The 22,469-nt window shown below is 31.3% G+C and overlaps 1 protein-coding gene across 14 annotated transcripts in view; it reads right to left on the minus strand.

Moving 5' to 3' along the window:
- Nucleotides 1–22,469, minus strand: part of LOC134718714 (talin-1-like) — a 146,274-nt gene that overhangs the window by 53,685 nt on the left and 70,120 nt on the right. For 13 of the 14 annotated variants that reach the window (XM_063581394.1, XM_063581392.1, XM_063581383.1 and 10 more), the window contains 21 exons: nt 21,284–21,413; nt 20,522–20,671; nt 19,853–19,995; nt 18,802–18,929; nt 18,435–18,498; nt 17,865–17,975; nt 17,191–17,280; nt 16,795–16,860; nt 16,322–16,423; nt 13,247–13,323; nt 12,275–12,455; nt 9,121–9,261; nt 8,499–8,656; nt 8,160–8,313; nt 6,474–6,743; nt 5,780–5,995; nt 5,024–5,137; nt 4,090–4,221; nt 3,517–3,645; nt 2,831–2,944; nt 613–726 (listed from right to left, as the gene is read on the minus strand). In XM_063581394.1, coding sequence (XP_063437464.1) covers nt 613–726; nt 2,831–2,944; nt 3,517–3,645; nt 4,090–4,221; nt 5,024–5,137; nt 5,780–5,995; nt 6,474–6,743; nt 8,160–8,313; nt 8,499–8,656; nt 9,121–9,261; nt 12,275–12,455; nt 13,247–13,323; nt 16,322–16,423; nt 16,795–16,860; nt 17,191–17,280; nt 17,865–17,975; nt 18,435–18,498; nt 18,802–18,929; nt 19,853–19,995; nt 20,522–20,671; nt 21,284–21,413 — 2,784 coding nt within the window. The remainder of the gene's footprint in view (nt 1–612; nt 727–2,830; nt 2,945–3,516; nt 3,646–4,089; nt 4,222–5,023; nt 5,138–5,779; nt 5,996–6,473; nt 6,744–8,159; nt 8,314–8,498; nt 8,657–9,120; nt 9,262–12,274; nt 12,456–13,246; nt 13,324–16,321; nt 16,424–16,794; nt 16,861–17,190; nt 17,281–17,864; nt 17,976–18,434; nt 18,499–18,801; nt 18,930–19,852; nt 19,996–20,521; nt 20,672–21,283; nt 21,414–22,469) is intronic. The other variant, XM_063581395.1, reaches the window with a different exon arrangement.

Consider the following 22,469-nt stretch of genomic DNA (forward strand, 5'->3'; position numbering starts at 1 on the left):
CTCATAGAAAAAAAATAAGAATTAATAATCTTAAATGAGTTAGACTCAGTTGGAGAGATGTCTCACAGGCAACCACAACACATTCTGATAATTAGATATAAGATTCTGATATAAAGCATATTCATGTATTAAACCCTAACACATTCTCTTTTCATGAGGATTCGTTTCTTTTCCTGGTTACAACTTTTTGTATATTGTGGTAAAAATGATTCCTAAATACTTGATTTTGTGATTTTGATCATTTTTGCATAAATAACTATCGAAAAATACATTCATTTGAATACTTGAATTTCGTGTTCATCTAGATCTTTATCCACAATATGGATGATAATTGGTATCACACAAATGATGAATTTACTGTACATAATATTAAAATATTCATTTTTTTATACAAATGAGGCCGTAAGTTTTCTCTTTTGAATTGTTTTACATTGTCATTTCAGGGTATTTTATAGCTTACTATGCAGTATGGGCTTTGATCATTGTTGAAGGCCGTACAGTGAGCTATAGTTGTTAATTTTTGTGTCATTTTGGTCTCTTGTGTAGAGTGGTCTTGTTGGCAATCATACCACATCTTATTCTTTAAATTTAAAAAAGTGTGAGCCTCCCTACCTGTATAAAATCTTTACTTTGGTTAATGAGATTCAGTTGAGCAGTAGCACTGTCTGTGTTTAACATTGAGGCTCTGAAGGCCTGTACAAGTTTAGGTAACTCTTCATTAATTTCCTGTAAACAAAATAATATAGAGCTATTAACATCTTGTTTGTATTGTGCCTTCTTTTACTTCAGGTGCTCAACCCAAATATGGCTATACTAATTTACCTCTTTTCCTAAATCTATCACTCATCCAATCATAACCTTTCCACAAGGCCTGGTCCAAAAACCTAGCACTAGCCCTAAACTGAACACAACCCTTAAGTACAGAGTCACCATAGGTTTAAAAGCCCCTTAAGGAGGCTCGAGGGTATAAAAAAATCAGAAAAAAATCAAACATTTGTTTTTCATTACAAATTTTAATTGTTACCTTTTTTAGTTGTTACTTTATCATATTGTACAAAAATCATTCAAAACAATCAATTTATATTGGCCCCAGATGACTTTTAAAATGTATACATCATTGAAAAAATTCCAAATTATCTCCCTTTGGTGGAAAAATGCCATTTTTTGGCTTTAGAATTGAAATATCTTTTTCAACTCATCGGTGACCTATGTTTTTTAATATAATTTCCATATAAGCTGTACTTAAACTAAATTATTGTAAAATTTGAGCGATTTCTGTAATAAATTTCTTTTTTTATTTCGATATTAACTTTATTTTTCCTATTACTTCAACCGGAAAAGCCAACTTTTACAAAAATGTATGCTTCTTTCGAAAGCAGATTGTGAGCGCAAATAAACGGTGACCCCACTTTTTTACTTTATTTTTCTATTAACTATAAGATAAAGTTCATTTGTAGAAAAATATAGAGAAATCCTATATAAATGATTTAGACCCGCGCAACCCCCTTAATTCATGGATTTAAAGAAAACGGACAGAGTTTCATAATTTATAGGTGATCATTTAAAAGACCCAAATGCAATACAAAAGTCAAGTTATGTCTTAGATAAATGTTTATTTTCATTAAAAAATTTGTAAGGGTTCCGCGGAAACCAGTGTCTCGCCTACTTTTGCTGTAACTCCCAGGCTCAACAAAAATGAGGAAAACAATCAATAAAAATATTCCTCTTGATACTATCTTTTGATTGTAAGAAGCTTCTGTCCAAGTTTGGTAAAAATTTCAGGATAGTTTATGAATCAAATAAATGTTTTAAGAACTTTAACTGCAGACTGTATGTAATGTTAACTGGAAGAAAAACTAAGTCCATTTATAAGTAAAATTCAGATACACAGGTACCAAATATTAACAAAATTTCCTTTCTAGATACTAGCTTTTGATCATAAACAAGCTTCTGTCCAAGTTTGGTACAAATTTAAAATAGTATAAGAAAGTTATTAATTTTTAAAAAATTTAACCACAGAGTGAATGTGTTGTTTCCTGGCAGAAAACCTAAGTTCATTTAAAAGTATTAATATGGAAAAAATAGATTTATTTTTTTACAAATTTTACTTCTGGATACTATCTTATGATCATAAACAAGCTTCTGTCCAAGTTTGGTACAAACCCAGGATAGTTAAAAAGAAAGTTATTAAAATTTGAAAAACTTTAACCACAGAGTGAATGTAATGTTTCCCCGCAGAAAAATTAAGTCCATTAAGAAATAAAAAACAGAAAAAATGGAATTTTATTTTTGCAAACTTTACTTCTGGATACTATCTAATGATCATAAACAAGCTTCTGTCCAAGTTTGGTAGAAATCCAGTATATTTTAAGAAAGATATTCCAATTTTAAAAACTTTAACCCAGTGAATGTAATGTTTCCCCACAGAAAAACTAAGTCCATTTATAAATAAAATACAGAAAAAATAGAATTTTATTTTTACAAAATTTACTTCTGGATACTATCTAATTATCATAAACAAGCTTCTGACAAAGTTTGGTAGAAATCCAGTATAGTTTAAGAAAGTTATTAAATTTTCAAAAACTTTAACCACAGAGTGAATATTTGTGGACGCCGCCACCGCCGCCGACGGAATGTAGGATCGCTTAGTCTCGCTTTTTCGACTTAAGTCGAAGGCTCGACAAAAAGTGGTATCTTATATGTTAACTGAATTTCTGAAACATCACTAATTTACTATTTTTCATCATTAACTCTTTTTCCATATACATATTTCATTATTTCCTGTGGACTAGACTCCTTATAACCTAACAATAACAATGACTATACATACATTGATCTGAATGTCCAGTTGGTGTTGTGAGGATGTATTTGTATTGGTAGTATTGGCAGACTTAGCTGCATTGACCAACTGTGTGGAGGCTGAGGCGGCTTGTCTCGCTGCATTCTGTAATGGTAAAATGAAATTGTGATATTTGTGGTCTAAATATATTTTCATGCAATAAGAGTCATTTCATCTTTGAGTTTTCACTTCAATTTTGTTAATTTACACCTATAATAAACACCTTTTTGCTTTCTCTCTCTGGTTATAAAAGTTGTGCATGTAAGGAGTGTTTTACAAGCTAGTTCCAAAGCCTGATGATAAAAAGACGAGGCCCATATCATCACAATACAATATATCAAATTCATTAAAATTCTTATGGTTTCCTATCCCTGTCATAGATTACCTTATTGACGAAAGCTTTGGCTTTTAATCTACTTTGATTTAACAGTTACTGATTAGTTTTGTGAAGGAAAATATCACATCTGTCTTACAAAACTTTAAGCCTTGTACCATAACTTTTGAGAGGTCTAACATATACTTGGCTTTCAAATGTTTTGGTTTTTGTATTTATAATGAAGGCAAATCCAGAAAAGTGATTCAGATGCATAAAATTTATAACTTTTTATTTTCCTCTGAACACATAATACCTTACTTAGAGACAGGTTGTACAGATATCTATCTTATTTTGTACTTACCTCCAGACGTTTAATGACTTTCTTTTTCAATGCATTACTAGCAGCAATGTTAGTGGCAGATCTAAGATCCTCTGCAGCTTGTCTCAGTCTGTGTTGCTGCATAGCATCGTTAGGATTGGAGGCACAGCCCTACAAACAAAATAACATTAATAAATAAACTACAATGGTCTTTTCATATATAACTTATTTAAATCATAAGGATATGAAACTCATTATAATTATGCTTCTTTTTAAAATTTGAAACTTTTGATGAATTTGTAAGGATCTCCAAAGAAAACATCAATATCTTTTGAAGCAATTTAATTTTCCATTTCAAAGCAGACTAAATAAAATATTTTTTTCACAATGTTAAATTTTTAATTATGTTAATTTAGCACTTATTTTGTTTTCAACATGACAGACAAAAAAGTGAAAAGAATTTTTGCAATTACAGGAAAAGATAAATGTCTCAGATTTCAGAATATGATCAGAACACATTATAGAGATAATCACCAAGTACCATTTTTTGCAAAAATTAAAACTTTGCAATTATTTAAGAATTTACAGAAGTACAAATATGACAGGGTTATCTACCTTTGCAGCCTCCACCATTTTAGCTGTAGCATCAGCGAGAGCTTTGGCGGCTGCCAGTAATCGTTTCTGCATGTCTGAATCAGTATGGCCTTCAGCATCACCTTTGATGGCATTTACCAACATGGAGGTTGCCTACAAACAGAAATGATCATAACATCAAAATTATTATAACAGATTTTCTGTCAGATTTAAACGATAATTTAAACAGAGTTATTTTTTATCAATTTACTACAAGGAAGGAAGAAACTTGCTAAGAGATATTACATAATAGCATACAATCTTCAAGCAATGGCAATGTGAAATCTCATTTATGGATGGGTGACTATAATTTAAAAAAAAATTAAGCCAAATCTTTCAATTGTCTCCATACGTAACTTTCTATTATACGTAGTTTCCTATTTTCAAAAAGACTTCCTTGAGTAACTTGTTGAAATGGAGTTTTCCAAGAAATAATCAATGATCTTTAATTATAAGATCTTTAGAAAAGCAAATTCACACAATATTTCTCATATGTTTTACTTAAATATCTAAATATGATTTCAATTTATGTAGGACATTATGAAACTAAATTTTAACATCAATTACAACGTACCTGTGTAATTTATGTAGGACATTTTGAAACTAAATTTCAACATCAATTACAACGTACCTGTGTAATTTATGTAGGACATTATGAAACTTAATTTTAACATCAATTACAACGTACCTGTGTAATTTATGTAGGACATTATGAAACTAAATTTTAACATCAATTACAACGTACCTGTGTAATTTATGTAGGACATTATGAAACTAAATTTTAACATCAATTACAACGTACCTCTGTAATTTATGTAGGACATTATGAAACTAAATTTTAACATCAATTACAACGTACCTGTGTAATTTAAGTAGGACATTATGAAACTGAATTTTAACATCAATTACAACATACCTGTGCAAGTTGTCTAGCCTGTTTGACCATCTCATGTGCATCACCAAAATAACTAACAATCTTGTCTGTTCCAGCTAAAATAGTGTCCACTGCCTCTTCATGTGCTTCATGGGCCTACAAATATTCAAATGAAAATCAACATTTAGAAACTAAAAATATGGAAATAACAAAGAGGGCATTACTGAATTAATATTTTGTCTTCATAGCCTTTTCTAAATCATAAAATATATACTGTGGATTCATTTATTTTCGTGGGTATCAATTTTCGTGGATTGCTGAAAACTTGCATATTCGTGGATATTTGATTTCGTGGTTTTGTAGATCTCAATATATAAAGCCTATTGAAAATAGGATATTCATTGAACATTTGAATTTGTGGTTCACCTGTACCCACGAAACCCACGAAAATTGGTATCCAATGAATAATAATAAATCCACAGCAGTCATTTTATATACGATAACTTCTTGGTGATTTTATAGTGTCTATATTTCATACCTGAGATAAGTTCCCCAAAACAATGATTTGAATTTTGATAGATGTGTTTATTGACTATTACTGTGGATTCATTATTACTCATAGGATACCTATTTTTTGTTAATTTCATTGGTAAAAGGTGAACCATGAATCTAAATATTCAACAAATTATTTATTTTCTATTAGATTGTATGCAAAACCAGAAAATCAAATATCCATGAAAATGGTTACCTATGGATATAATATACAAGTAGATATTTTTATTGACTTATTACACATACATGAGTGGGTCCTGCTCCTTTCTTAATATGCTGCAACAGATCATTCAATGCTTGTGTTACCATGGTAGCAGCACCTCCCAGATCCTGGAGCAGACGGTCATCACGACAGGCCTGCTGGGCAGCATCAACAATGCCCTCGACTGATTGGGCCACTTGTTTGGCTGCTTCTATTAACTGTTCCTGACAAGCTGGACTGGCTATTGTTGGAGCAACAACCTGCAAGAAGAAATTTAAAGTCAATAAAATGGCCTTTCAATTTTTGGGTGTTTTTTATTTTTTATTTTGAATCCTGAATAGCAGGGTATTTATAATAAGGATCAGACTTTTGATTCTTAATTCCTTCAGAAACATAAACACTTTGGGATTTAAATGAATATTTTTAAAAATTCTCACACACATAATTGAAATCAAGATAAAACTAAGTAATTTTTCAAAAGATTCTCCCACTGATAAAATCACATTTCTCTATGATTTATGACTGCAGTAACTTAGAAATGGGGCTTCATTCAAAACAGTCATAATAATGAACTCACAAAAGAATCAGTATCTTTTACCATCTCCTTAACTGAGTAAGAGCAAATACTTGAATTTTATATAATGCATGGGTGTTTACCTTTATTACATGTATTTTAAATCTATAAATGTGGATACTTTTAACCATGTGATAATTTTCAAATCAATAACTACACATTACCTTAGTACATGCCACCAGTTGTGACGTAGCGAGAGCACAGCTTGTTGCGGAGTTGATAACTTTGTTCTGTAATCCCTGGTCATCCGTAGAACTAGCCACACCCTTAGCCTTCAGTACCAAGGTAGATGTAGCACCGGCCACAGCCTTGGCCAGGGCCAGAAGAGTCTCTTGGTACATTCTGTCCAGGTCTTCTGCTGTTTCTCCAACACCATACATCACTTCCTGGCTAGCCTCACCAACAATCTTGGCAGCTGCTATAATATTTTGTCTCTGGAATAATAAAACATTCAATTTTTTATCACAATATATTAAACATTCTAAAAGTAGTACAGTTAGTGAAGTGTGAACTTTTCTCCAAGGGAATCCTATTTGGCAATAGAGATATTTGGGAAAAGTATCCCCTAGTTTGAATTTGTCCTACTGGATAATGTTAATTAAAATTTTTGTGATAGATTTGCTATCATAAAATGAGAATGGAAATGGGGAATGTGTTAAAGAGACAACAACCCAACCATTATGCAGACACCTTTTTTTCAAAACATTTGAAACAAGAGTGTCCATAGTAGAGAGGGGATAGGACCTTTATCAGGATTTCGGGATTGACCCTTTCGGGATCCGGGAATTATTTTTTTTCGAATTTCGGGACCTTGGGATTTCGCATTTTTTAAGCCCGGGATTTCGGGATTTCGTGTTTTTTAAGCTCGGGATTTCGGGACCAAGACCCCTACTAACCCCCCTCATAGTACACTGATCCCATAGAACTGTGATGCTCAGCAAGCACTATGATTTTCTATGTTCATTTTCTATGAACATGCATACTTAGTTTCAAGTTGATTTGACATCAACTTCATTAAAAATGACCTTTTCCAAAAACTTTAACCTGAAGCAGGACAGACAAACAAATAGATAAACCGATGCACAAACCATAAAACATACTGGCCCTTAGTTGGGTATTTCAAAAGGAAGAACATATATTGTTCCAGGCAAAGGACAATCATTCTTTTTAAATATCTTTCAAAATATTTCCAAATTCTCTACCATACCAAACATTACATTAGATTAAACTTATTTCCATGACTTTATTTAAACATCCCTTGTGCAAAACTGTACCGAGCCAATCATGTGTAAAATGTAGGCCAATATCATCTTATTTGAGAGAGGGGTATCACAAGTAAACTGTACCGAGCCAATCATGTGTAAAATGTAGGCCATTATCATCTAATTTGAGAGAGGGGTATCACAAGTAAACTGTACCGAGCCAATCATGTGTAAAATGTAGGCCATTATCATCTAATTTGAGAGAGGGGTATCACAAGTAAACTGTACCGAGCCAATGGATTTCGTGGGTTCCAAATTTTGTGGATTGAGGAAAACTTACATAATCGTGGATACTGAATTTCCTGGTTTTAGCAATGTCTGCATATATTCATTAATATAATGTATATTTCGTTGAATATTTAAATTTGAGGTTTCCCTGTTCCCACGAACTCCACCAAAATTGGTATTCAACGAATGATAATGAATCCACAGTATCATGATTTACAGTGATAATATATATACTGTAAACCAAATTTTTTCGAATATACTTTATTTCTCATTTTAATCTATCTAGTTGCCTCATAGCTTTTTTCATGATTTTCACATCTTATTATATAGATTAATCTTATTTCAATATCCATGACTTACATCTCTTGCATTAGGTTGTGCCGCATTAAGTAAATCTGAGAAGGCACCAGCCAGACGTTTAGCAGCGTTCATTAAATTGTTACCAGTGTTCTCGTCTTCATGTAGAGCTGCCAACATACGCACATCATGTGAGAACTCTCCAATATTGGAGGTGCTAAAATAAAAAGTATCATTTTAAAAATTAGTAAAAATTTTCTTTAAATCTTTAAATATTGTGTTGCATCAATTTTTTAATTTCCCTAATTTCACGATCTAAAATTGACATTAAAAACCTGTCTTTTTCATAATATAATATCCTATATATTTCAATTGTACATCATAAAACTTAGTTTGATTTACATTTGAGCTACAGCCGAGCTAACTGCTTGTGGATCAGGCTCCTCGTCTCCTGCTGACAATGTAACTAGCTGTGCTGTGGCAGCATTCATAGCTGATACCTCAGCGCTCACTTTCTGTCGGGACAAATCTAAAGTATTTTGACGCCATTTCTTGGAGGCCTGTTTAGAAAAAAATAACAAATTGTTGATAATTTCTGTTACACACATTCATCAAAAGTTTATTTCTATATATTAAAACTTTCAGCATTTCCTTTTTTTCTTTTTTAACCGAAAATCCTACATGAAAGTAAAGGTGACCTTATTATAGCATAGATCTTTTTGTAAATATAAATAATAAACGACAAACAAAAATCATTTGTCAGATCTATTTGGACCTTGCCTAAAACTGTAACAAACCATTTATGTGTAAATTGAGTTCACTTTAATTAAATTTTGCTGTTTCTATTACCCCACTTTTAAGCTATTCATTATTGTCATGATTTTCGTATTTGCTTGATGTTATCATATTGGGAATATCTAAGTTTTGAGTTTGTAACAATTTATGTTTGGATTTTTTTTTTTATTCATACTGCTCCAAAAGCTGCAAAAATTTAACAGTTGTTAAAATTCATAAATAAACATACAGCATCGTCTCCAAGCTGTGGAAGTGTGGCACCATGATCCATCTGTGATTGGGCCTTCTTGATGGACGTCATTCCCTCGTCTATAATGGTAATCAGCGCCCTCTGTGAATGTGACAGCGTCTGTTCTCGTATGTTCTGACTCTGTATAAAGGCAATCAAACATTAAGTTATATTTTTTCTCCCTTCAAATTCTGGTTTAATTTTTAAGCTTCCATCAAACTAATTACTTATCTGATACCTAAATAATAAATAATCTCAATAATAACGCTATTTTGATTTTTGTGTTGCATTTAATTCATCATTTGATTAAATTTTCAGACAAATCCACAACTTAAAAAAAAAATTCTGCTTCTAGAGTATATTACTCATGATTTACTAGAAATTTACAAAAAGCCAAATTCAAATAGATCTTCCTTTCTTTTCTTATTTCAATAATCTAGGTGAACAAATCTTACTAAAGACTAAGTCTGAATTACTTTGAATGACCCTGATGTACAGTATTCTTCGCTGACAGAATATTTTTTCAATTAACAAATAAAACCAAACATTTTCTAAATAATTTCTTGGAAGTATAGCACTTCTGTATTAAAGGAGGACAATAAAACACAGGGAAAGTAAAATGGAATACACAAGCAATGCAATCACCTAATCATAATTTTACACATTGTCAACAGAAAGCTTTAATCTGGTACATGTACTATACTGCTGTTCAGTAAATGGCTATTGTATCCTTTTCCTTTTAAGCTTGGAATCTTTGATGAGTTTTTGTAATTCATTCTCTATGCTGTTCAAGAACACTCAACTTAAGCTTGTGTAATGACCAAAATAATTACAGCAGACACCAAAATTTCAAAATAGAGTTCTTAATTCTGCATCAGAAAAATCTTTGGACCACAATCTCTTTTGGCAAATTTTCTTGTACAATAAAAAGCACTGTTGTACTCATAAAAATCTTATAAACAATGTTCATCTCAACACATCTTTCCAATTCTTAGTCTCTGTTGTTCAAGAACAAACAATTAAAGCTAGTATAATTACCAAAGTTATAATAACTGCTAACTGCAAAATGTTTAAGATAGAGGGATTCTGAATTCAATATACATGTCAATAAAATTTTAAAAGCTTTGGTTGAACAGTTCATGAGTTTATGCCTGGCCGCCCGATTGCCATACCTCCCCAAATCAATAACCGACATTTTTGTCACAAAAATCCGGTTTAAAATCAATCTAATTGAAATAAACATCCACTGTCCAAGTATTGCTTACACTTTGTTTTATTTTCTGTTCTGGTAATAAATACCTCAACCAATGAGATTTCAGTCTGCAAATTTAAACAGGTGTGTGACATTACAACAAAACCAAAGGATCTCTAAAGTTTTCAAAACAGTTGTCAGATTCTTGTAGGCAAATTATGGACGCAGGATCGGAACTTTAAAAATTAGAATGGTATAATATTACACTTTTTTCCTTTTTCTTTTTCGAGAAAAAACTTCAACCAACTTCTTATCAAATTGTCTCCGACTAAAAACTAAGCTTAGTTCAACAAATAACAATTTTTAATTTTAAAAATTAATTTTCAGAGATGCAACAGCTACTTTGTGTTGAACTAGGTAATTGCATGTATTATCCATTGAAGTACTATTCATTAAAAAGAATCCATCAGTTTAGAGAAAAATACAGATTCTAAAATTTTCAAACAAACTAAAACCTAATTTAAACATCTACTGTAATACGTGTACTACAAACTGAATAAACATGCATACTACTTAAAATTAAATAAATAGAGTTCCTAATAAATTCTAATGTAGTAAACTGCTTGAAGTAACTAACAATTAGGTTCTATAACAAATCGTAAAAAATATACATCATATAATTAAAATAATATATCTATAAGAAAAATAACATAAGCTGTACAACAGTAAAATGTTACTTTCATTGTATTAGTAAACAGGAATAAAAAGGGGTGAAAGGTCACTTCAGTTGAGGGTGGTGTACAATATTTAAAGTGCTTGTAATGTATGAGGTCCAGTCAACACATACCTTACACAATCACTGATTGTGTGAAAACTAGGTTGGCAAGTCTGATTGAATATTTTTTTTTACACAGATCAAATGAAGAAGGCAGCTGCCTCACTTGGTAACATCAATAGAACAGAGCATGACTAAATATGTTCGCTACAGTTTTTGATAACAGGTAGTTGTATGCCTTAGCTCACAAGCAACACTTGGGAAGTCTTGTGGCGTAATCATCTTAATAGCTAAATCCCTTATAAAGAAAGCTTGCTAATTGGATTGAGAATGTCTGCAAAAACCTTTGATGCACAGACCACTGTAAATAACAGACAGAGATCTCACAAACTCATGTGGGATAATTTTTACGAGATCTCACAAACTCGTGTGGGATAATTTTTACGAGATCTCACAAACTCATGTGGGATAATTTTTACGAGATCTCACAAACTCATGTGGGATAATTTTTACAATTTTGCTCAGTGTGTAGGGAAATTGGTCTGAAAAGACTTGGCTGAACGGTTTTTGGGGATTTTTTTAACATATTTGTTTATTGTCAAAATCTTAATGTGAAAATGATTTGTTTTGTCAGAATTGTACAAATCTAATCAGAAAAAGATTAACAGGTTTTTACAGCAATGGATGTGTACATTATTATTTTCTCAACATAAACAAAACTTTATTTTTATCACCAATCAAATACCGATTTTTAGAACTGGTCTACATAAACCAACAACATTGAACTAAAGTCAGTAAAGGATTTTGTTATCACCTAAACCCTTACCTATCAAATTTTGTCATAACATATACTAAAGAAGTAAAGATCAACAAACATTAAACTGTTCCCAACTAAATAAAAGGACAGTTTTGCAAAACAGAAAAGAGAAAGACTTGCAAAATCAAATAGAACAGATTTTTTTTTTCAAAAACAAAACAGAAAGTAGAAAGTTTTGCATATCAAATCAAAAAGAAGATTGTTGTCAAGTCACCAATTTTATCTTTCAAACAGAAAGAAGAGATTTGTAAAATCAAACAGAAAGTAGAAACTTTTGAACAACCAAACAGAAACAAGACTATTTTCAACCCCCCTTTTTTAAGGGCAAACAAGCAGGAAGTAGTTATTTTGTTAGTAGTAAATATCACACCTGTCTATTAGCATGCCCTACATGCGCTTCATTTGACACCTGACTATGTTGAGCTGATCCCATTGATCCCGTAGAAAAACTAGATTGCCCAGTGTTAGCTCCCCTTAAAACTGCTGGCATGGCAACGGATCCAACATCAGCATGACCAATCTTTGCCTGGTTCCTCTGGATAATGGTGGCCCTATAACAAAATCGAGAAATTTTAAGACCTATATATTCTATGTCTGATGACTGGTAGTCCATGATTTAGATTGATTGATTGATTGGTTGGTGTTTAACCAACTTTCAGCACCCATTGTCTATTTTGTTTTTGATAGTTGAGGATTGACAGTCAACCAAGATAAGTTAAATATAAATTCCATCACTGCAACAAGTGTATAACAATATTTCTCCACTTGAGACAGTTTAATTTTTTTATTTAAAGGACAAGGCTGGCCGAGCTTTATAAAAATTTAAAATTCAACTATTGAGAGTGAAGAAATATCGTAATACATAAGATAAAGTGATGGAATCTGTTCTTCTTATAATTTTTTTTTTTCTTTTTCAAATATTTTGAGAAAATTGTGCTATTTATTTGTGACATTATCAGGAACAGTTGCCTTAACACCACTTTCAGCAATATTGTCTATTTTTAAGTCTAAACAGGAAATTCCGATGAAACAAAAAAAATTGAATTTCGACCAATCACTAGTGTTGATATATATATGTCTTAGACCACTCAAAAAATGTGAAAATAGCACAAAATTTGAGAAAAATTTATTAACAATACATTGCCTTGTCTATCATATTTTGATTGAAAAACCTTACTAACCATGAAGGCCGTACGGTGACCTATAGTTGTTAATGTCTGTGTCATTTTGGTCTTTTGTGGATAGTTGTCTCATTGGCAATCATACCACATCTTCTTTTTTATATTTTAATTTATTCATTAATCAATCTGATATATGTCTTTACTAGTAATAAGCTACTTACTGTGATGGAGCAACATTATCCTCAGAAATAGGAGCTTCATCTTCTCCATCAATACCAAGGTGATCTTTGGCTTTTTTCTGTAAAATTATGTATCACAACTTTAAAATCAATCAGAAAACATTGCCAAATTTTCTGTAAAATAATGTTCTTTAAAATCAGCCCCGAAAATATTATCATCTTTTCCTACCTCAATATATTAACAGTTATGATTTGAATTTTATGAAATATTCTTATCCTCAGAAAAAAAGTTTGCTATTCTGCGGGTCACCAATCTTAGGTTCAAAGTAAGTATGACTTTTGCACTGTCATTTTAAAATCAACCTGATAACATTGCAACTATTTTCCACCTCACTATAAAGTTCTGATCTGAATTTCATAAAATACATTTGTATCCTCTGAAAAAATGTGTAATTAAGCTGGTAACCAATCCTGGTTCCCTGTTAGAATGTTTTTGCAGTGTATGTATAAGCATGGATTATATTGATTTTGTCACAGTTCCTTTGTCAACCTATATTTACCGAAGGGCTAGACAGTTTTACTGCCAAAGTAAACATCCAACAGAAGTGATGATATTAAATTAATAGCCAGGCTGATTGCTGACTTTATTATTGAAATTCAAATGCATCACCCCACTTTCTATAACAATGATTTCCATGTCTACAGTGCTCTATAAAACTCTATTAACTATATCAATTTTCACCCTTCAAGTTTGGTACGACAAGCAAAAAGCATTAGGGATTATTCTTCACTAGACTAACCATCATTAGTTTTCAAGTCAAAGTAATTTATCAGTTCTGTCAAGTTCTTTCTCAAGTCTACAACCAGTTACTGGTTGAATTAGAAATAGATTCTTTGAACTGTAAAATTGTATTTCAATATTATCCACTTAAGATCATTTGGTTTTTTTCTTGAACTTTTTATCAACCTTAATCATGGTAACCAAATTTTCATTTATACAAAAAATGCAACTTTAACAGAAAAAACCAGATGCTCCGCAGGGCGTAGCTTTATACGACCGCAGAGGTTGAACCCTGAACGGTTGGGGCAAGTATGGACACAACATTCAAGCTGGATTCCACTCTAAATTTGGATTGTGATTAAATAGTTGACACAGCATAGGTTTCTGACACAGAATGAATGTATTCAAATGAACTTAAAATTTTTGTTTTCTCTTAGAGCAATTCACTATGCTGTTGAATATTAATCCTCTCAAAAAAATGTTTGAAGAAATTTTCTTTTTATTTATGAAATTTCAAATGAGAAAAATTGAACCCAATTTTTTATTCACATCCCCCTTTCCCTTATTCCAAAACTAATTTCAATTAAAATATTCTAATGGAGTTTGCAACAATTACTACTCATTTAAATACATCATAAAATATTAAGATGTAAAAAAACTGCTTGTTATCACTGAATGGTAAAGATTATTTAAATTTACCAGTTGGTAGTAAAAAGTGAATATACATTGTATATTGTATATAACAAAGATTTAAGTTGATTCTGGACAAAGAAAGATAACTCCAATTAAAAAAAATTCTTGCAGATATTTCTTGCTTACTATACTGGACAAAGAAAGATAACTCTTAATTAAAAAAAAATTTGCTATTTCACAATATTGTGAAATTAGATATTTCTTGCCATTGCACAATACTGTGCAATTGAAAAGACTTGCTATTGCACAATACTTAATATAATAATTTTAGATCCTGATTTGGACCAACTTGAAAACTGGGCCCATAATCAAAAATCTAAGTACATGTTTAGATTCAGCATATCAAAGAGGCCCAAGAATTTAATTTTTGTTAAAATCAAACTTAGTTTAATTTTGGACCCTTTGCACTTTAATTTAGATCAATTTTAAAACTGGGCCAAAAATTAAGAATCTACATACACAGTTAGATTTGGCATATCAAAGAACCCCAATTATTCAATTTTTGATGAAATCAAACAATGTTTAATTTTGGACCTCGATTTGGGCCAACTTGAAAACTGGGCCAATAATCAAAAATCTAAGTACATTTTTAGATTCAGCATATCAATGAACCCCAAGGTTTCAATTTTTGTTAAAATCAAACTAAGTTTAATTTTGGACCCTTTGGACCTTAATGTAGACCAATTTGAAAACGGGACCAAAAATTAAGAATCTACATACACAGTTAGATTCGGCATATTAAAGAACCCCAATTATTCAATTTTGATGAAATCAAACAAAGTTTAATTTTGGACCCTTTGGGCCCCTTTTTCCTTAACTGTTGGGACCAAAACTCCCAAAATCAATACCAACCTTCCTTTTATAGTCATAAACCTTATGTTTAAATTTCATAGATTTCTATTTACTTATACTAACGCTATGGTGCGAAAACCAAGAAAAATGCTTATTTGGGTCCCTTTTTGGCCCCTTATTCCTAAACTGTTGGGACCGAAACTCCCAAAATCAATACCAACCTTCCTTTTGTGGTCATAAACATTGTGTTTAAATTTCATTGATTTCTATTCACTTTAACTAAAGTTATTGTGCAAAAACCAAGAATAATGCTTATTTGGGCCCTTTTTTGGCCCCTAATTCCTAAACTGTTGAAACCAAAACTCCCAAAATCAATCCCAACCTTTCTTTTGTGGTCATAAACCTTGTGTCAAAATTTCATAGATTTCTATTAACTTAAACTAAAGTTATAGTGCGAAAACCAAGAAAATGCTTATTTGGGCCCTTTTTGGCCCCTAATTCCTAAAATGTTGGGACCAAAACTCCCAAAATCAATACCAGCCTTCCTTTTATGGTCATAAACCTTGTGTTAAAATTTCATAGATTTCTATTCACTTTTACTAAAGTTAGAGTGCGAAAACTAAAAGTATTCGGACGACGACGACGACGACGACGACGACGACGCCAACGTGATAGCAATATACGACGAAAATTTTTTCAAAATTTGCGGTCGTATAAAAATCCTATAAAGGAAATAAAACATATTTTATTGTGACACCTAACGACAAAAATTGTATATGATATAAACTTTATAAATATACAAGAGAAAAAAAAACACCTATCAAAACCACATACTGTGACCTTAAACCTACCTTGCTTAGTATAATATCAATATAACCAGCTATGAGTCTGGAAATTTGTTCTCCTTCTTGAGTCTGTACTGAATAGTAATTGTCAGAATAATCACCAAAATCCTACAAATAAAATGTATCATTGGTATGATAAGTAAATAAAGGAGAAGTATTGTGAAGGGCTTGTATATATTGTATGGGCTGTCAGAAGAAGACATCAAGAGTATAAAGAGAGGGGGTCTGAGGGGTCCTTGTCCCGAATTCCCGGGCTTAAAAACATGAAATCTCGAGGTCCTGAATTTAAAGAAATTTAAATCCCAACATCCAAAAAGGAGCAATCCCGAAATCCCGAGCAGAAAAACAACCGATTCCGACGTCTCGAAAAAGGTCTATAAAAATCAAAACATTCTCTAAAATAATATTTTTTTAAACTTATATGTAAGAAATATGTTTAATTGTCACTAATAAAACTTGTATATAACCTCAATTCTTACCAAAGTAAAACTGTTTGGTGAAGCAGCCCATCTTCTAACTGTTGTAAGTGGCCAAGTCTTTAAGATCTGAAATTAACACAAAAAGCTTTAAAATAAAACTTTCTCAATAAGTTTAAAAAAAAAAAAAAAATATTCAATGCTTGTCAATTAATAACATCAATTTAATCTGTATTGTTTAAGATATAGTTGCTGTCAAGAACTTTGAATGGTGAGGCAGATTTCAAAACGGCAATAATTAGACTCTTATGATGACATCAGTAAATGCATGCAATTATTCTAAATTTAGCCTAAACTTTAAATTTCTAGTACTATCAAAACCCAAGGTTTTCTATTAAAATTTTAAATTATTTAAAAAAATTTAAACACATGTTAAGACCATTAGATGAAACTTTTTACCTCTTTAGTTTTTTCGTCCATCCTGACAACACTTTCCTTTGTAATACCAAGTAAACGTGGCGTTAGCTTATTTTTACCTGGCATCTTCTCCTGTTAAAGAAAAAACATTTATTTGCATTAATATTTAAGAAGTTTTGGTATTTACAATTTCTTATTCACTCATTGAAATTTAATTGCATGATAAAAATATGCAAGTGTTCGGTAAACAGGAAGTTGTTGAGTGATGAATCTGAAAACACATCACACGGTACAGTTGACTTATATAAATCCTGAAACCAAATTTCAGAAATCCTTGTATTGTAGTTCCTGAGAAAAATGTGATGAAAATTTTCAACTTGGCTATCATGTGTAAAATCATACAAGTGTTCGGTAAACAGGAAGTTGTCAAGTGATCAATCTGAAAACGCATCACACCGTATAGCTGACTTAGATAAACCCTGAAACCAAATTTCAGAAATCCTTGTATTGTAGTTCCTGAGAAAAATGCGAAGAAAAATATTCATGGAAGGGACGGACTGACTGACTGCCTGTGCTTTCAATCAGGCTATTATTTTGGTTTTCCAAACTCTTGATCCCAAGGTTTGTTTTTTAAACATGTGAAGTCTATATGGAAAACAATATTACCAAAAAAATATATATTTCTAGATTTATATTTTAATCTTATTTGCACTTACCTTGACTAAGAAGAAAGTAATACCATAAGTTTTTAGAGATCTGCACATCTGTGTGTACTTGGCCTTGGCTTCAAATTCATTTAAACCTTTATTTCTCAGTTTATCATGTTCCTGAAGAAAAAATTATGATAGATAATAACAAATTTTAAGATAACAAAGGGGAATAACTCTTGTACATTAAATGTCAAAACCCTCAAAATTGAACTAGACAAATATTTTAAGATCCATGATATTGTGTTCAAGTTTAAAGGATACATTTTTAATTCACATGATCAGGATCATAAGGAAACATTTATTGGTGAATGTACAGATTTCATCAAAAAGAGCATTATCCAACAACACATTAAAGTGGCACATAGCATTACAGGGAGATAACTCATCTGAACGTTTTAATCATGTTCTATTAATTAGGAAATATAAAGCTTTTCATTCAATGATCAAAATTTGTGTTTGTCAAACTGCTTTATACCAACTTAAAATAAGAAAAGATGTTGAGGTGAAAATAAGATTTTAAACAACTGACACATGTCCATACCATTGTAAAATGCTTCTTAGTTAACATATACTTACAAGAAATATTTTCTTTTCTATTCCTTTTGTCTTAATGTATTCCTTGGGAAGAAATTCTTTCAATCTGCAATGAGATAAATTATTTGAAAATTCCCTTGAAAATATTATTAAGTAATTTTTCTAATTAGATAGTACAAATTAACTAAAAGAAGTAAATTACATGTAAAAAATGCTTCGGTATATAATTTTTTTCACTGTGTGGTTTGCTCTTTTTGACTTTGTTGCTGTGAACTGTTTGTCCAGTTAATCTAATGAGTGGTGCCATATCTTTACTTTAATATCTGTTTTTTTTCTAAATTAATTGAAACACTTTAACTTTTCACCAACATCCTGGCTAATGTTTGTCATAGTTAGTAACTTGACTCACTCTAAGAATCCTGGTTTGTGTTTACCCTCCACAAAGTTTCCAAACTGAATTTGACACTGGAACCCTGCCAGTTGTATAGCTTCATCTTGAGTAACAGGATGGGTACCATTCAACACAGCATCTCGACACTATAAGATAAAATCAAATATTTAAAAAAAAAAATCTCAATTCTTTTTAACATAATTGTTTCAGATATTGCAAAGATTTAAACTCAGAAAAAAACAATAATCTTTCATACAGTATCTGAACACTTACAATGAACAAGAATGTGAAATTGGGGTCAAAAGTCTAATTTGGCTTTAAAATTAGAAAGATCATATCATAAGTACTAAATGTACTTGATTGGACTTCAGCTTCATCAAAAACTACCTTGACCAAAAACTTTAACCTGAAGTGGGCCGAACAGACGCACGGACAGACAAACAACAAAACGACGAACGGAGGCACAGACCAGAAAACATAATGCCCCTCTTCTATCATAGGTGGGGCATAAAAATATAAAAGACTTTTCTCTGCTTGATTTACCTAAAACCATTCTAACACTGATTCTACATACTGTACTAAAAACTCAGAAATTATTGTGTGTATCTATTATAATTGTATCAAAAAAACAATTTTTGAGATGTTTCGGCCATTGGCCTTCTTCAGTTCTTTATTATCAGTATTATAAAAATTATTTGTATTTATTATTGTAATTTTTCAAGAATAGTCTTATCGGGGCCTTTTATAGCTGAATATGCGGTATGGGCTTATACTCATTGTTGAAGGCCGTACAGTGACCTATAGTTGTTAATGTCTGTGTCATTTTGGTCTTTTGTGGATAGTTGTCTCATTGGCAATCATACCACATCTTCTTTTTTTATAAAAATGTGAGTTTAATTATTGTGATTCTTGCGATTTCGAAAAAAAGTCTTCAAACAGGTCTACATTTCAGTTATCAGAATGCAAGTACTTATTATTAGGATTCTCACCTAATCGTATCATGTGCATGAATAAAAACATTGTCATAAATTCCGAAATTACAGTAATGCAAATTACAGTTATAATTTACCTGTACAAACAATAAGTTGAGCTGTATAGGATCCCTCTGATCTATGTTCTGGTCGGAGAAGAAGAATTTCCTTCTCAACAGTAAAACATCATTGTCTGTAACTCCCTGTTCTCGTAAAGTTTTAGAATGGTCTAACCAGTCCACTGAAATACACAAAAAAAAAGATTTGTCATTCTATTGGGACATAATGTATTGGCTAAATTGTTACTTTAGGATTTGTTTGGTTTTAAAACTAGAATTAATGTTTCAGATAGGTAGGGCAAATCCTAACCAAAAATTTCAATACCTAATACAATTTAGCAATAGTCTGTTATTTTAAAAGTTAATGCAAGAAAAAAAAAATATGTCCTAAGTACACGGATGCCACACCTGCACTATCATTTTCTATGTTCAGTGGACCATGAAAATGGTATAAAATCTTTAATTTGGCATTAAAATTAGAAAGATCATATCATAAGGAACATGAGTACTAAGTTTCAAGTTGATTGGACTTCAACTTCATTGAAAACTATCTTGATCAAAATATTAAAATAAAAACTTAAACATGGAGTGGGACGGACGAAAGAACAAATGAACAAACAAATGAACGCACAGACCAGAAAACATAATGCCCATAAATGGGGCATAAAAACACAATTAGACTACTTTCACAGTAAAACTAATACATACTTTCATCATCTGTGTGAAGTTTCTTCCTCATTTCATCTAATTTTTTCTGATCTTTTGCGATGGATTTGTCCCGTTTTAATGTTAATGTTTTCTCTCTCTCGTCCTCAGGCATTTCTAAAACTAATGAGTATTCTTCATGGTTGGATATTCCTAAAAAAAAAATAGATAATAAACATTTTATAGATAAAGTTATGAAATAAAATATAAATACTATTGAAAGGTTAAACACATTATTTTTTTCACTATGATTCCCAAATTTTGGTTGATTCCTGGCCTTACGGTCATAAAACTTTTGAGCAAGATTTCTGTACTCAGACTCAGGAATCAACCAATCAAAATACAGGATTTGGTGTTTCAAGCATGATTTTTGTGCTCCAAGCACTGAGCAAAGTTTTATGACTTCAATCCCTGTTTCTCATGCAGAAATTTACTTTTCTTTTGGCGTCAAGACAGTTTCTTGTTATCAATTTTAGTTGATTGTCATTTAATGGTTCCCTGCACTATATAAACAGAACCAGTATCTTAGCCAATTACACAGTACAGATTATTACTTTTACTGGTTCCCTGCATTTTATAAACAGAATCTTTGGCTTTTTTCACAAAAACAATTTATGATAGAAAGTGAAATATACTGAAATGTGCATGACTTGCAAGTATTTTTTCTAGTAAAATTTTTTGAGAAATGAGTTGCATTTTCTTAACCAATTTAAGTTCCGAATGTCCGTAATACTGGTGCCCTGTACTATAAAACCAGTATCTTACCCATTTTAGTACAGATTGTCACCATAAGCTGTCCGACTTGGAAGCTGTCGTCTATCTGGATTTTCTTGTTAGCATCGTCTAAAGTTCTAATCTGTAATATCCTTAGTTTCTTTTTGTACTCTAGTAAATCCTGTAAAAAGAATATTACATTTAAAAATAGTCTACTGTAAAGTGTGTCTGCATTAATTATACATGAACAAATACGGTACTTATCTATCATCTATTTTCAAATTATATAAGAATTATGGAATATATCCATTGTAAAAGCAGTTACAAGTATTCATGCCTTTCCCTATTTTGTACACTAGTAAGTCCTATAAAAATAATATAAAATTTTAAAATCTACAGTTGTGTTTTTATATCCATCTCCTCTTCCAACTATAGGTTTTAAAGTTTATTCGAGTATGCATTGTACATGGCTAAATACGGTAATTATCAATCTACAATTTTCAAATAATATTAGAAAAAAAATATTCATGCTTTTCCCTTAAATTATAGTATGATTGTTAGATGACTGGATTCCCTTAACATTAAGCAATGCTCAAAGTTGGTTAATAGGGTACCATATTTTTTTAATATGTTAGAAAGTTTGTATGTCTGATATATAGTTATATAAGAAAATGCACTTTAATTGATCTTTATGCCAGTCTGCTTTCATAACTTTATTTCAACATATACATTTATTGTATAATATCAATATGTTTGTGTCCAACAGTCTGGTGATAGAATTACATACACCAGATACTACCAAGGGAAAGTATTAACAAACAATGATACATTTATCATGTTTATAAACAATAATATATGACAGACAGAAATATATGCCATGATGTATGTTAGTTTCAAGCAAAATTGTGTGACCATGTGGATTGTGTAAGGACTAGTCCATAATTCCCATTTTTTAGGGGGAGTGGGTTTTCTATGCTTTTTTTTAAACACATTCCACCTACTATATAAACTGTTTATCATAAAATTGAGAATGGAACAAAGAGACAACAACCTGACGAAAAGGCAGAAAACAGCACACAGCTAACAATGGGTCTTAAACACAGCGAGAAAACCCTGAATAATTCTTGTAGATTCAATAGTAAAATTTATCATGAAGACTTACTGGTAAATATGAGAGCCACAAGCTAAGGAAATTTTGCTGGCATTGGATTATCCCCATTAGGACCAGACTGGATTC

The sequence above is a fragment of the Mytilus trossulus genome, chromosome 5 (genome assembly GCF_036588685.1).
Source record: "Mytilus trossulus isolate FHL-02 chromosome 5, PNRI_Mtr1.1.1.hap1, whole genome shotgun sequence".
NCBI lineage: Eukaryota > Metazoa > Mollusca > Bivalvia > Mytilida > Mytilidae > Mytilus > Mytilus trossulus.